The sequence below is a fragment of the Talpa europaea genome (genome assembly GCF_964194135.1).
Source record: "Talpa europaea genome assembly, chromosome: 4".
NCBI lineage: Eukaryota > Metazoa > Chordata > Mammalia > Eulipotyphla > Talpidae > Talpa > Talpa europaea.
Genome location: NC_140070.1, coordinates 86,871,338 through 86,886,397, shown reverse-complemented (window position 1 = coordinate 86,886,397; position 15,060 = coordinate 86,871,338). Strand labels below are relative to the sequence as shown.

General features: G+C 38.2%; 1 protein-coding gene across 1 annotated transcript in view; it reads left to right on the top strand.

Moving 5' to 3' along the window:
- Positions 1–14,151, top strand: part of ABI3BP (ABI family member 3 binding protein) — a gene marked incomplete at both ends in the record, with an annotated part of 205,924 nt that extends 191,773 nt beyond the window's left edge. The window contains 5 exon segments of the mRNA XM_084232643.1: positions 8,926–9,005; positions 10,047–10,076; positions 10,676–10,837; positions 11,976–12,098; positions 14,036–14,151. Coding sequence (XP_084088769.1) covers positions 8,926–9,005; positions 10,047–10,076; positions 10,676–10,837; positions 11,976–12,098; positions 14,036–14,151 — 511 coding nt within the window.
- Positions 14,152–15,060: the final 909 nt, after the last annotated feature.

Below are 15,060 nucleotides of genomic sequence, written 5' to 3'. Positions count from 1 at the left end.
TTATTGTAGGTTTGGGCAGAAGAATAATGGCTTCCTCATTGAAGAAGGAAGTAACTGAGTTAATTACTCCGTTTCATAACCTTTTATTGGGCAAAAGAACAGCTAAGAGCATGGAACATCACTAGTCCGTAAAGACAGCAAGTTTTTTCACAGCACCATTATTTTCTATTACTTTTGACTTTGAATTTTTTTTCTCAGGACATTTTGTTTTTCTGAGGTTTCTTGTATGTTTATAATCAGCTTTTCTGTGTTTTCTTCCATTTCTTTTAATTGTGGCAAATTTCAACTCTGTATCCAATGAGGGGGGATAGATGTCTTTGTGATTGGATTCAGATTTATTCTCTCTCTAGTGAAACTGAGTGAATCCCTTGAAGACTCAAGCTATCATGTGTTGTATTTTTCCATCTCCCCCTTTCATAGCTTTCTAGGTTGCTATTTATTCAAGTCTCCAAGAATGCTGAACTTGGACTTTTCCAGGACTGACCTGCAGCTGCTGATCAGGGAGTGAGGGAGAGGCCAGGAGGATCCAGCCACTGGTGAAAGTGGCATATGGGGCCAGCTAGAGTTCATGGCACCACGGATAGCCCTCTTCTCTGGATTTCCAGACCTGAGTTTGGGTCCAGGTTTTTAACACCACTCTAAAGGATTCACTAGAGTCCTGCAGTTGCAAGGGAGGGGCAGTGCCACTATATGCACTCTCTTCTTCACTGGAGGACCCTGTCTGCCTGGCTTACCCTAGCACCTCCACAGTTATCTCCTCATAGTCAAAGGTACATCTCAGCATCAGAGAGCTTTCGCCTCTCCAGACTGCCAACCAAACATAGGAGCACAGGCACCAGTTCCCACCCCAGCCACTGTCTCCAGGCACTTCTTCCCACCCACCTTTTACTGCATGGAGCTGACTTTCCTCAGTATCCCTTCTGTTGCAGTCAGTATAGGTCTCCAATGTCCAGGTGGTGCTTCATGTTCAAGCACATGAACTTCTGGTAAAAATGAAAATTAAAGTTGGAATGACTGAGGGGAAGATGGCATCAAAAGAGGTCCCCTGATTTATTCCGAGGAGGATAATTTAAGGTGATCCAGAGGGACACCAGTCTCGGATGATCCCATGACATGGTGTGAAAGTGATGTTAGCTGTGGGTTTAACATATTTGGCTTTCATTTTGTTAAGTTCCATCTATCCCTAGTTTTTCAAGAATTTTCGTAAGTGGTTGATGTTGAATCTTGTCAAAGGCATTCTTGGCATCTGTTGATAATGATTATATGGCTTTTATCTTTTTTGTTGATATGGTGAATTATGTTGAGTGAATTTGGGATGTTGAACTCTGTGGCTGTGGTATAAATGCCACTTGGTTTCGAGGTATAATTCTTTTAATGCATTGTTGAATTTGGTTTGCTAAGATTTAGGGGATTTTTGCATCTGTATCCATTAGGGATATTGGTTTGTAGTCTTTCTGTGCTGTCATTGTTTGGTTTTGGTATTCAGGTAGTGGCCTCACGGAATGTGGTTAGACAATATTCCTCCTTTCTCAATTTTTTGGAAGAGCTTGAGAAGGCGGTCATTAAACTTTAAAGATTTGACAGACTCACTAGGAAAACTATTTGACCCTGGGCCCTTGTTTTAGGGGGAGAGTTTTAATTGTTTCAATTCCCTTGCTTCCAATTGGTCTGATTGGTCTCTTCAGGTTTTCTGTGTTACCCTATTCAGTCTCAGATTGTTGTGCAATTCTAAAAATCTGTCAGTCACTGCTATGTTAATGAATTTATTAGCATATAGATGTTTAGAGTTGTCTCTTACTCTCTGAATTTCTGTAGTATCTGTTGTAACGTTTCTTTCACTTCTGAACCTATTTGAGTTTTCTCCTTTCCTACCAGCTTTTGGTTTTATTACTCTTTTGGGCTTTTTATTTTGTTTTCTTGTATTTCTGCTGTAATTTTTACTTTCTTCTACTGGCTTTTTGGTCTTACTTGTTCCTTTTTAGTTCTTCAATGTGGGAGACAAGGTTAATTGAATTCTTTGTTTTTTGATGTGGGCCTGAATTGCTAATGTCTCTTTTAATATCACCTTTGGGACATTCCATAAATTCTTCATTGTCATTGCTGTGTCATTGTTATCTTGAGGGTTTTTTTTTTTTTTTTTTATTTCTTGCCTGATTTCCTCTTTACCCAGTAGTCTTTCAGTGTCGTGTTGTTCAAGCTTCATGTATTGGAAGTTTTCTCTGCTTTTATTCATACTTGATCTCCAGCTTGATCTCTTTGGGGTCAGAAAAGATGCTTGGTATGATTTAGATCTTCACGAATTTGTTCATTGCCTTGTGACCCAATATGTGGTCAAATCTGGTGAATGTCTCAGGTGTACTTGAGAAAAATGTGCATTTAGCTATTTTGGAATACAGTGCCCTATAAATGTCTATTAGGCCCATGCTGTCTAATTCTTTAAGGCTATTATCTTCTCCCTATTTATTTTTCTGCCCATTGGTGGGTGTGGTATTTGTCTCCCACCACAAATGTTTTTTTGGAAAGTGTTTGCAGAGCTGACAGTAAATGTCTAATATATTTTGGTGCCCCTTTGTTTGGTGAATAAACACTGATGATTGTTGTCTTCCTGATTTATTGTTCCCTTAATCATTTAATAGTACCCATCTCTGTCTCGTTACCTATTTTAACTGAAAATCTATTTTGTCTAATGTAAGCATGGTTGTCCCTGCCTTCTCTTAGATAGATCCCATTTGCTTGCAGTATTGTTTTCCACCCCTTTGCTTATCTTTGGAGCTCAGGTACATTGCCTGGAGATCAGCAGGTTATTTGGATTCTGTTTCCTAATCCAAACAGATACTAGGTGTCTTCTTATTGTTACATTTAGTCCATTTACATTGAGAATGATTGTTGTTATATGAAAGTCTGTTGCTGCCATTTTGCTCTAATTTTCTTTTTTTTTTTTTAAAGATTTATTCATACAAGAGTTGGGGTACAGGCCAGAGATGCAGGGGGTGACAGGATTCACCAGAGACTAGTGGGGAGCAGAAAAGGCAGACTGAGTGAAATACGCTGCTGAGGGGAGCAGCGGGCGAGGCAGGAGAGGTCTGCTGCGCCATGTGGGTTTCTCCCTGGCCGGCCAGGAATCGAACTTGTGCTACAGAGGCTGGGGATTGCCCCATAGTGTGGTGCTAACCCCCTGTGCCACCAGGGAGGCCTCATTTTGCCTTAATTTTCATGGTTCAATCTCTTTCCTTTTTGAGTTCGTGTATAAGCCTCTATTTGGTATAACGTGAGAGCTACATTCAGTAGTTCTTGGACTGAAGGTCTAGTGTTTGCAAACGCTTCAGTTTCTCTTTGTGTGAAGAGGACTTCTCTCTCGTCTGAAGCAGAGTTGCAGGATAGAATATTCTTGGTTGGCAGTTTTTAAGTGTTTGGAACACATCATTCCATTCTCTCTTTGCCCGTTGTTTCTTTAGAGAAGCTCAATGTTAACCTAATTGGGGTTTCTTTATAAGTTATCTGCTTCCTCTCCCTTGCCAGCTTCAAAATTCTTTGTCTTAAACTCTTGGAAGGTTATTATAGATCTTGGTGTAGGTCTCATTTTGTTTAGGTACCCTTGGGTTCTTTCAGCTTCCTGGATTTGTATATTTAGTCCCTTCTCCAGGTTTAGGAAGTTTTCCTTCAATATTTCTTTAAATACATTTTCTGTCCCCTTCTGTCTTACCCCTCTAGCATACCCATTATTCTTATATTGCCTTTAAGTGTAGTATCTTCAATTTTTTTTTTTTAACTTCATTTCTCTTCCCTCTCCTATGCAGATTCTATGTTCATTCCTATCTCCAAGTGCAGCAATTCGAATATTCTTCCATCTGGTCTATTCTGCTTTCATAGCTTTCTCCTGAATTCTTCATCTATTCTATTGTGCTTTTTGTATCCTCAATCTCCATATTTTTCTTATTTAGAGCTTCAGGTTTAATCTTGTGTTCAGTGATTTTATTTCTGTTTATTCATTTGGTTTCTGAATTTTCTTCCTTTTCTTTATCATGGTCATTTTGAATTATTCCTGACAGGAAGACATCTTCCGTGTCTTTGTAATTAGGTTCTAGAGATTTGTGCTCTTTCTGTGGTGTAGTATACTGGTGTGGATCCACATTGTCACTTGTGCTTTTCCACCTCAGAGTGTGTTTTGTTTTGGGGCACCACTTTTTAGAGGAGGCTTTCCAGGCTGGGTGAGTAGATGGCCCTAGCACAAGACCAGGGGTAAGGCCACCATGCACTTTTGCTGCCTTGGGGCTGTTATTTTGAACTATAAAGTAAATCATCTGTGTCTATTTCATTAAGCTGTTTCTGGAGATTTTCCTTATTTTGTTTGGAACCTATTTGTTTGTTCATTTTTCTTGACTCTTGTTGGTTCCTGCACATTAGACAAAACAACTAATCTTGAATGGTCTCATGTAGGAAATGAAACTCTTCAATCAGTCCAGCCCAAGCTCCTAGTTGCATATCAGTACTCTAACATCTCCAAGCCATGTTCTCTGTTCTTAGTGGCTCCCAGTAGTTAAGGGTGTGCCAAAACTCACCGGAGTGCCAAGTGGTAGAATCAGTCACTACGCTACTCAAAATTTCACCCTTGGGTAGCAGATGGGAAATTATAGTTATGCCCCCTCTTGGAAGAGACTGAGAGATGGGCTTTTTTGCCTGCTCTCTCTATACTGGGTGCAGGATACTTCTGTGTATAGAAGGGTGTCCCCAGGCTTCTGAGTGTCTGGTAAGGATCCCAGCAGCCTACAGAAACATGCTGGTTAGAAGCCTCACATTCAGGTAGAAAAACTATGCAGTTAAACCCCTTTCAAGGAGACTGGGAGATGGACCTTTTTTTCCTCTTCAGCTGTGCTGAGCCCTGGGCTATGGGCCAATTTAAATGCTGCTTCTTTGCTATGGTACAGTAGTACTCATGAATGCAATTGTTGGCTATCCTAGCCAGGTGATCTAGGGACCCATCCCTTGGATGCATGTTATAATAGTTGGGGCATACATGTATACAACCTCTTTCCAGGGAGTTAATAATAACTTTCCAGGCTGGAGAGAAGGCTGGGGGTCTCTCCCAGCTCCTAGATTAGCTAAACTATAAGTCTGGCTTTCAGGTAGCTTCCAATTTTGCAGATAAACTCCTTTTGGGGAAATACTAGGGAATGGGTAATTCTGCCTGCTCACTTTGTACTGAGCCCTGGTGGTTTGGGAGTGGCTAGGGATAGCCATGGTGAGTACTCTACACTTAAGAAGCCCTTATACATTTGCTGAATTATGGGTATTGTAACACAAGCCCTATTTGCTTTTGCAGCTATGTATGTGAGGGACTAGTCAGTGGAAACCTTAAGATATTGGAGTGCTAGATGTGGGGTCTAAACCCTTACTCCTTAGAGGGAAGATGGCCCAATTGTATGTCTCTAGGTCAGGTACAGGGTTAAAGGCAAGAGTCTGTCTTAGCCTTTTCCTGCCTGTCTTCATTCATTCACTTGAAGTGTAGTTGTTTGGCTAGATTCTGGGTCTCTTTTGGAGGTAATTGTTCTGTGCGCAGCTATATATTCAATGAGTCTGTGAGAGGAGAGTAACTCCGGTGTCTCTGATGTTGCCATCTTAGTTTGACTCACTCTTTTTCAATTATTTTAGCCATTTCTCCTGTTGATTAAATTCATTCTCTCTGGAAGGACTGTTTCTCAAAATGGTGATACTTATCTATTTGTCCCATGTATTTATGCTAAAATTTCCTGAAATCCCTCATCTTCTGTAGTATGTTGAATCCCCCTTATTTAATGCAAAATGAGGGATTAAATTTGTAATGCAAAATGCATTTGAGAAAAGGTTATTAAAAATTCTATTTCTGAGTCCTTATGTGTCTAAAAATATCCTTGATGATATAGCTATTAAGTGGCAAATAGACTTAAGGATAAAATGAAGACCTTCAAAGGTATCATTTGTTTCCTAACTTCCAATACAGGAATAATCAAATGTAATTTATTTTGGATCCTTTGATGAGACCCGATTCCTACTGAGAAACTTTTGAGATTTTGTCCTTATTTCAGTACAACTTGTGAGATTTGCATAGTATCTTTTTCATTTTGCTGGGCATAGATTACGCTTTTTGGATCTGTAAATCCATGCCTTTCAGCTCCGGGCAATTTCCAGGATAACTTTCAAATCCCTTTTTCCCTCCTCTCCTAGAAACTACTAAATACTGTTTTTCTTGGAGTAATCCTCCAATCGCCTATTTCCTCACTTTTTTATTTTTGTTCTATTATTTGAAAAATATCCCTATCTTCCAAAACTATTTTAAGTTTTATGTTTTTATCTTTTTTATCCTTTATTTTTTTAAAACTTCCTATGTTTATATCCTACACATTATCAACATTCTCTGAAAATACTAAGTTTTAACCTACAGTGTGTCATAAATTTTATAATAGAATGATTCTTGGAAATGATTTTGATATTCCCAATATTTCCTGTTTATATGTTGCTTAAGCACTCAACTGTATATGCCTTTAGTTTCCAGTGTTATTACTTAAACTTAGTTTAACATGTTTTCCTCAAAACTTGTCAAGTGTCAAAAGAAGTTGGCCAAGAAAAACAAAGTACGTTAATGACTTTTGTGGCCATGCTACAAATGGAGCTAAAATGTAAGTAACTGTGAAATAAAAAGACAGAGGATTCCAGCAATCAGACTTGGCCAAAGCATGGGGCTTTTGGCAATGATCTGGAATGTGGAATGTACTGCCCACTTGAAACAAAGTCCAGATGCGTGCAATTTTTTCCCCATTTTTAGTTCACCATAGTAGGGGTGTGAAGGGGAGGAGGAAGAGTTTGTTTGTTTATACAGTCATCAGGCCTCTAAGCAAGAATTTAATCTCTGGAAAATATTCCATGCCAAAACACCCCATGTATGTGTGATTTATGTAAATGAGTGACAAGGATGGTTTTATATCCAGTGGGCTCTAACTGTAAATGGTAATAGCACCTTGTATCAGTTGCTTAGTTTGCTAAAATTTTAAAATGTAATTTAATGTGCAGTCTCCTGCTAAAAACTCTGTATGTTTTAATCATTTCACAAGGCTTGGGAGTCTGGAAAAGCCAAAGCTATAGTAGTACAATGGTTGAGCACCTCATTGTTCTTAACTAAAAAACAGAGTAACATCTAGCTCTTGGGGTTTGTGTCATATTAATGTATGCAGAATTGTTGCATCTGATACATAATGAGCACTAAAAAAGTGGGAAAGTGGTTGCTATTGTTGTAATACTTGAATGTGTTTTCTTAGAGTTTCTAGTAGTTTTAGTGCAATACCTCAGTAGTCAGGAATCTGTCTCCTTGGACCCTAGAAAAGTTTTCCTGTTACTGTTCACTTGGTATCCTTAGTACCAAACTGAGAAGTGTCATCCTTCTGTTACTCACTTGTTTATAAAAACCATTTTTCTTTTGTATTCCACATTCTTATTCAGTTAGCACCTTTTCAAGAACTGGAGTGATCTCCCAAAAGCACTGTACAAATTTGAGACTTACAATAGTACAAGCTGGCCCAAATTGGTTTTATATTCAGAATTGCTTTTCTGCTAACTCTGCTGATGAGGTAAATGGCAAATAGTTTGCTGTCTGAAGTTCTTAAAAGAATTTGCTCTGCCTAAGTATCCCATGAATAAAATTTGCCAAATATGTAAATATTTGCAAAAGTTATGCCAAAGGGGCAGAATTTTTGAGATAGGATTCCATGTAACTCCAAGGAATCTGGGTTCACTTGGGTTTTGTTAACAGAATTATGGACCGGGCCCGTATGAATTTGGTTTAGAGAGAGAGCGAGCTTGTACTAAAGCTCTTCACAAGAAGACACTACCTTGTCCCTACTCTGGACTTGGTGGCTTCCAGGGACCACAGGAGAGCTGAGTTCCATAAAATGCAAGCAGAAGTCCTTGGAAAAAGTTTTCTTCATGTGCATCTGTCCCTACAGTTTAGTAGTTATCAAATATCATAGCAGAGGATTCCTGACTGAACTCCCTCAAAATCTCAGTAGGTAGGATGGAGGAAGAATCTTTAAAAAATTTCCCCACGGTCACTTTAGCATTTGATTGTGACACAGGCAAGGTTCCTCGTTGGCGTTGAACTATAATAAGGAATGAAAAAGGACTTTTTCATCTCGTTGCCCAAGAAAATGAGACATTTGAAGGAAACGAAGTCCCTTATTGCTAGATAGCCTAGGTCCCCCACATGCCTCTTCCCTATATAAACATTACCAACTCACCCAGTTATTTGTAATTTGCAGTTTTAAAAGACATTTTTTTTTAACATTTTGCAAACTTTATTAAATAGCTTTCATGTGCTAGCTGTTGGTGCTGGAGTAGATACTGTTAAAGAGTTTAGTATGAACTCATTGTGTTTATAACATTACTAGTCATCTATCCTTTTTTCTTTTTTTAAAGATTTATTTATGTATACAAGCACTGGGTACAGTCAGAAGCGCGGGAGGGTGAGAGAATTCACCAGAGCCAGAGCGGGGAGCAGAGCAGGCAGAAGGACCGAAGTACACTGCTCAGGGGAGCAGCGGGCGGCAGGAGAGGTCTGTCGCGCCATGTGGGACCCTCCCTCGCCCAGTGGCCGGGGAGCAGCCGGGGATTGAACCGGCGCTGCAGAGGCTACAGGCAGCTTCGCAACCCAGTGCTCAACCGCTGCGCCACTGGGGAGGCCCTCAGCTATCTTTTTAAACTTAATCATACATAAAACATAAGCTGTTCAGAAAGTAAAATTACTTTCTTTCCTAAAGCTACTTGTAGAAAATGTCCATTCACTGGCATCATAATTCTAAAAAACAAACCAAACCTAAAATTAGGAAGGCTATCTGTTTAACAGGGGAATGTTTCCTACCCTTGAAGATTACAATTTTCTTTTTATTTCCCTCTACACAGCTATGAATTCCAAGTGAAACCCAAAAACCCACTGGGTGAAGGCCCCACCAGTAACACAGTGGCATTCAGTACTGAATCAGGTAATTCCCAACAAGAATGTAACTCTGGGCTACATTGTTTGCAAAGAGAGCTTGTCTGAAAGTCAACTAAACACTATGTACATATAGTTTCTTCCATTACACCAAAAAAAAAAATCCATGGAAAATAGCAAATCGATGTCACTCTTACGAAGGAACATCACTTAAGTTTTCCTCATTTATCTCGATGTCAGAAAAGAAGTGGGGCATATAAGCTAAAAATATTTTTAATACCATGTAATCAGTTTATATTCAAATAAGTACCCTCTCTGTACCTAGTAGATTCAAAATATCAAAATTTATACATTTTATGAAAACCTAACAAATTAGAAAATTGAATATTCCTTTCAAAAGCCAAATATGTGTGTGTGTATATGTATGTCAGACAAATTGAGACACAGTATATCCAGAAAGGGAATTCATTTTTTTTCCTTTTTTTTTTTTTTATAAATTTTATTGTTATATTCCCCATACAATTGCAGCCCCCCCATTCTGACCCCAATCCCTCCCCTCCCGCCCCCGCCCCCCTAAAAGTGTCTCTGGTTCATAGTTTTTTGTTGATTTTGATTTTCACTTTCTTATAGTTATTCATTTTCCTGGTCCCTTATTTAAGTTTTCTAGATTCCTGCTGGGAATTCATTTTTTATGACATGTAGCTGAAGCTTTTTAATATGGTATGTTAAGCTCTAATTTCTTAATGAGATGCATCTGTACCCACAGCATTACTTGTATGATTATTACAACACTGCTGATGGCAGCTTGGTGATTTAATCATTAGTACTTTCTGTATGAAACTAACGGAGGTGGCTTTTGAAATGATGTGTAAGAGCTGAAACAGCAACAAAGTTACCTAACTACTCAAATTACATATAAAAGATACCGCTGAGTACCGTAGAGGTGATTCTCCAGTCAAGGAGTTTCCACAATACTTTCAAACTCAGTCTCTAGCAAAAGTGTACCATTTTGCAAGTAAGACTTAACTGAAACCACCCATCTTCTTCACTATGCCACTGGAACTTTGAGACTGTTTTTTTTCCTCCTCAGCTGACCCAAGAGTGAGTGAGCCAGTTTCTGGTAAGTACCTGTTTCAACACAAACCTAACTACATGGCTTTCCTCTAATGTCCTATACACTGATTCAATTCATGAGGTATAGCAGGATCTTAGTTACAGTTTCACTCCAGTCCATTTAATCTTCTTAGAATCCTGATCGGGGTGAATGCTTACCTCAAATGTTCAGTAACACTGAGTGTATGGTATTTTGAGATTAAGCTGTCTATTCTGAAACTTGCCTTTCTTTATATACCTGACAAGAATTTAAGCTATAACAATTTCATTTCTACTTTTAATAACAAGTCACATTAAAATAGCTGTTTAAATGGTATATACTATGTTGCAAAAAAGAAAACTAAATTTGCTCTTAAAGGGATCCTATCTAAATCTACAACTGTAGAGATTTTAAATAGCTAAACATACTGCTCTTGAGATTTATCTCACTATTGACAAACTTATTTGGGGGGTTACAGGTTTAAACTCATTTGGCCCCAATATTTTTAACACTAGAGAAAACCAAGTATCAGCAAATTGTCAACGAACTTTGCAAAGTGATTTTTAGAAAGCTTTTAGGATAGCTTTGCCGTACTAAACTCAAAATCATGTATTTTCCTTATGCAGCAGGAAGAGATGCCATCTGGACTGAAAGACCTTTTAATTCAGACTCTTACTCAGAATGTAAGGGCAAACAGTATGTCAAAAGGACATGGTATAAAAAGTTTGTAGGAGTGCAGCTGTGCAATTCTCTCAGATACAAGATATATCTGAGTGATTCTCTTACCGGTAAGCAGAAATACTTACTTTGTTTTGATCGTTATACTTTAGGGAATGCTAGCATTCCATAACTTAGCGTTTTCCATGGGCTATACCAGACATTATGATGTGATGTTAATACAAGTTTTCTTTTTGAGCAAGATATTAGAATTCTTAACCACCATAGACTGACATGCGATTAGAAGGTAGATAATGGAAATGCCATTTGAAGCAGTGCTATCATGGCAAATTTGGATGTAACAAATTGAGCTAAAGTACACACATTCATCTAACAAGTGTCTCTAACAATAACCATGGAAGGAATCTAACATCTTTAATTGTAAGTCTGCCAGAGGTCTAGAACCAGACTCAGTGAGTTTTGTTTTTGAACCAAAAAAAAAAAAAAACCAAGGCTGGTCCCAACGCAGAAAGATAAACATTTGTTCAGTCATTCAATGAACATTACCCATTTTGTGTCATACATTGTTAAGTATTGGGGACAAAGCAGCATACAAGATACATCCCTACTTCCATGGAGCATACAATCTAGTAGAGAAAGAAGAGAAAGACAAATTTTCTTCAACATTATAATTCTTAAAGAGAAAATGGCTGCATGGAAGCTGCTCTAGTAAGAATGGTAAGGCAAAGCCTTTCTGAAAAGGTAGCACATGCGCTTTAAAGAAAATTATGAGAAGGAGCCAACCAACCAAAGATGTAGAGCTAGAGACAAGTGAAATACAAAGGTCTACAGCAGAACATGCATAGCCAGTTCCACCAGGGTAGCTGAAGGATTAGTAAGTGGAAGATCAGGCAGACATGCATGAAATCAAGTGGGGCTTTGAAACCAGTTAAGGAATCTGGGTTTTTTCCTGAGAATAAGAGACTGCTGGAGAGATTTAGGGCAAACATTTACATCAGGGCTGCATTTTTAAAAGACGACTAATCTCTGAGAGTAAGAGGGGAAAAAGAATATAAGCAGGCAAGACTGAAAGCAGGGTACTATCTGGGGAGACTACTCAAAAGATCAGCCAAACACTTGTAGCTTCAAATAAGGGTGCGGGGGAAGAGTACAAGGGCAATAAAGACTGAATATTTAAAACAATTTGATTATTTTAGAATTATCACAGAAAATAACAATTTATGATACTTTCAATTTCTCACTCTTCAGGAAAATTTTATAACATAGGAGATCAGAGAGGCCACGGAGAAGATCACTGCCAGTTTGTGGATTCATTTTTAGACGGACGCACAGGACAGCAACTCACTTCTGATCAGTTACCCACCAAAGAAGGTATGCTTTCTGAGCCACCTTATAAACAGGAAGATTTTCCAAATTAACCCAGAAAGAACCGAAGCTGAGGAAGGCAACCATTTTAAAAATAATTTTATAGCACTACTACTCCAGGTATCAGGCTGAAAAAAGAAAACCTTCATACACAACCTTAATATAAAGACTTCAACAGAAGTTGCAACTTTGCTCCCAGTCCATGCCTCTATTTCTTAGAGCCAAGCAAAATTACATACACATATATAAATGCATTCTACTTCAAGGAAACCCAAATTTGCCCCCCCCCAAAAAAAAAACAAAACAAAACAGTAACAGGATCTCCCAAATAAATTCCCTAAAAATTGCCTTATAAATAAAAACAATTTCTTACCAGAACTGTTCTATTTTAAGGACCACTTTTACTTGCTAATGACACATTAGCACCAAGTATCTTAATGAAAATTGAGACGTTCATATAAAACATTAAATTAGTTGACTAGTCTTTTCAGCACCACATTGTGTTCACGGGCACCTAAAAATACAAATCATAGTAAAAGATGACTTAAGATATAAAACATACTATAAAATGGCATGTATTTCTCACAGTGAACTGTTAAATCATTTAATGAATGATCCTTGAAGGAAATTTCACTGTTTTATACTTAGAAATTAAGCAACGGGGCCTCCCTGATGGCGCAGGTGGTTGAATGCAGCGCTGCGAAGCTCTCTGCAGCCTCTGCGGTGTGGGTTTGATCCCGACCATGGAGATAGCCACCTGGTGCAGCAGAGCTCTCCTGTCTCACCCGGTGCTCCTCTCAGCAGTGTATTTCAGTCTGCCTGTTCTGTTCCCCACTCAGTCTCTGGTGAATCCTCCCCATCCACCTCCCATACATCTGGCCTGTACCCCAGTTCTTGTATTGAATCAATCTTTAAAAAAAAAATAGGAAAACAGGATAGTTTGCTCAAACATTTGAGTACATAGCACTTTTACTCAGGTCAGTTGTCCAAAGACCACCACTAGTCTATAGTGTGCAGAAAGTATTCTTTTAGGGTCTCCCCTGGTGGAGCAGCGGTTGAGTGCTGCAGTGGCTGCAAAGCTGCCCGCAGCCGCTGCAGCGCCAGTTCAATCCCTGGCTGCGGTCCCACATGCCGTGCAGACCGCTCCTACCGCGCCTGCTGCTCCCCTTAGCAGTGTATTTCGTCAGTCTGCCTGTTCTGTTCCCTGCTCTGGTGAATACTCTCACCCTCCTGTGCTTCTGACTGTACCCAGTGCTTGTATAAATAAAATAAATCTTTATAAAAAAAAATAGAAAAAAAAGTATTCTTTTACCCTTGAGCAATGAGGGAATTAATCCAGTGTGGTTGAAAATTCAAGTATAACTTTTTACAGCCCCTCATCCCCGCCCCCAAAAACCTAAGCTGCTACTAGCCTGCTGCTGACTAAAGCCTTACCTTTAACAGTTGAGTAACACATATTTTGTAATTGATACAAAAATTATATCCTGCAATATTACAATCAGGGAAGCTAGAGAAAAATGTTAAAATAACAAAGTGAAACATTGTAAAGGTTGTCTTCGCTTTGAGTAGGCTGAGGAACTGAAAAAAAATCTTCATACAAGTGGACCTGTGCAGTTCAAAATCATGTTATTCAAGGGTCACTGTATATACAGAGTATATTGAATGTTTTAATACTCAAAACACCGCTGACTCCTCCACTTTGCAGTTTGGTCTCAGGATGGGATGTTTGGTAGTATGTAACTTAAGGCAAAAAATGTCAGAGCTTCAGGTGCTCCTAATGTCGAGCCAGTCATGACTACCTCAGGAAAGACACCAGCACTTCTGTTGCTATCCATTTACCACAATACCTTTTCCAGTAACCTTCATCCTTTCAGTGACACCCTTCAATCTGATCAACAAAGGTAAAAATATTAACAGCTATTAAAACTTATTTTCTCTCTTAGGCTATTTCAGAGCAGTTCGCCAAGAACCTGTCCAGTTTGGAGAAATAGGTGGTCACACCCAAATCAATTATGTCCAATGGTATGAATGTGGAACCACTATTCCTGGAAAATGGTAGATGCTACAGTCATATTCAAAAGTTGTTTCATCTTGGCTACAAATAATTGGAAATACTATGGTGTTTGTCACATTCATTTAAAACCTATGTTTACTATATGTATAAAAGCAATATTAGATGTTTATTAGAAAAGACTGCTGAGATATTTATCAGGTTTTACAAAGTCATTCTAAGAAAGCAAGATATTAACAGAATAGCATTTTTTGGGAAGCTGGCTCCCTAAGACATGGTATTTTAAGAGATCATGTGTATATTATTTATCAGACTGTTGTAATGATGTTTTGAGATACTTTTATAACAAAATTAACATCAAAAACTAATATACTTTTAAAAGCTATTTACTTTTATTAATGTGTATTCTTTCTACTTTGAGTTAATTCCATCAATCTCTACTTGGTTTAACTTATTAGATCAAATTAGCTTCAGCATATATGTATGTGGGGAAAAAAGGTTCTAAGGTTCATGTTTATTTAAACTTCAATTTTTTAGCAATAACTACTTTTTCTGAAACATTTAAACAGTGATTAACATTAATATACATTTCATAAATACTGAAAAGATGCTGAGTACATTTCATTTTAGATGAAATGATAGTTTCAAAATATATTTTGTCCTTTTACTACCCATAAATATTATAACATCTGCATGTCAAAGTATTCCTTTAAGCAATTGTGTTTATACTGTCATGCCAATCAAGTTGTATGCAGAGACTGAATGGGAAGTCTGAGCACAAAAAGATCCTTAACATTTTACACATGGCTTCTTAGGAATGAATATATCAAAGGATGTTTTCATAATTCTGTTTAACTCAACTTATAATGAAAATCTCTTTATTTAAAATACTTGCTTTCCTTCATTTGGGGAGGGAGATAGGGAATGCTGCCCTCATTCTGAAAGGATCTTTCCTGT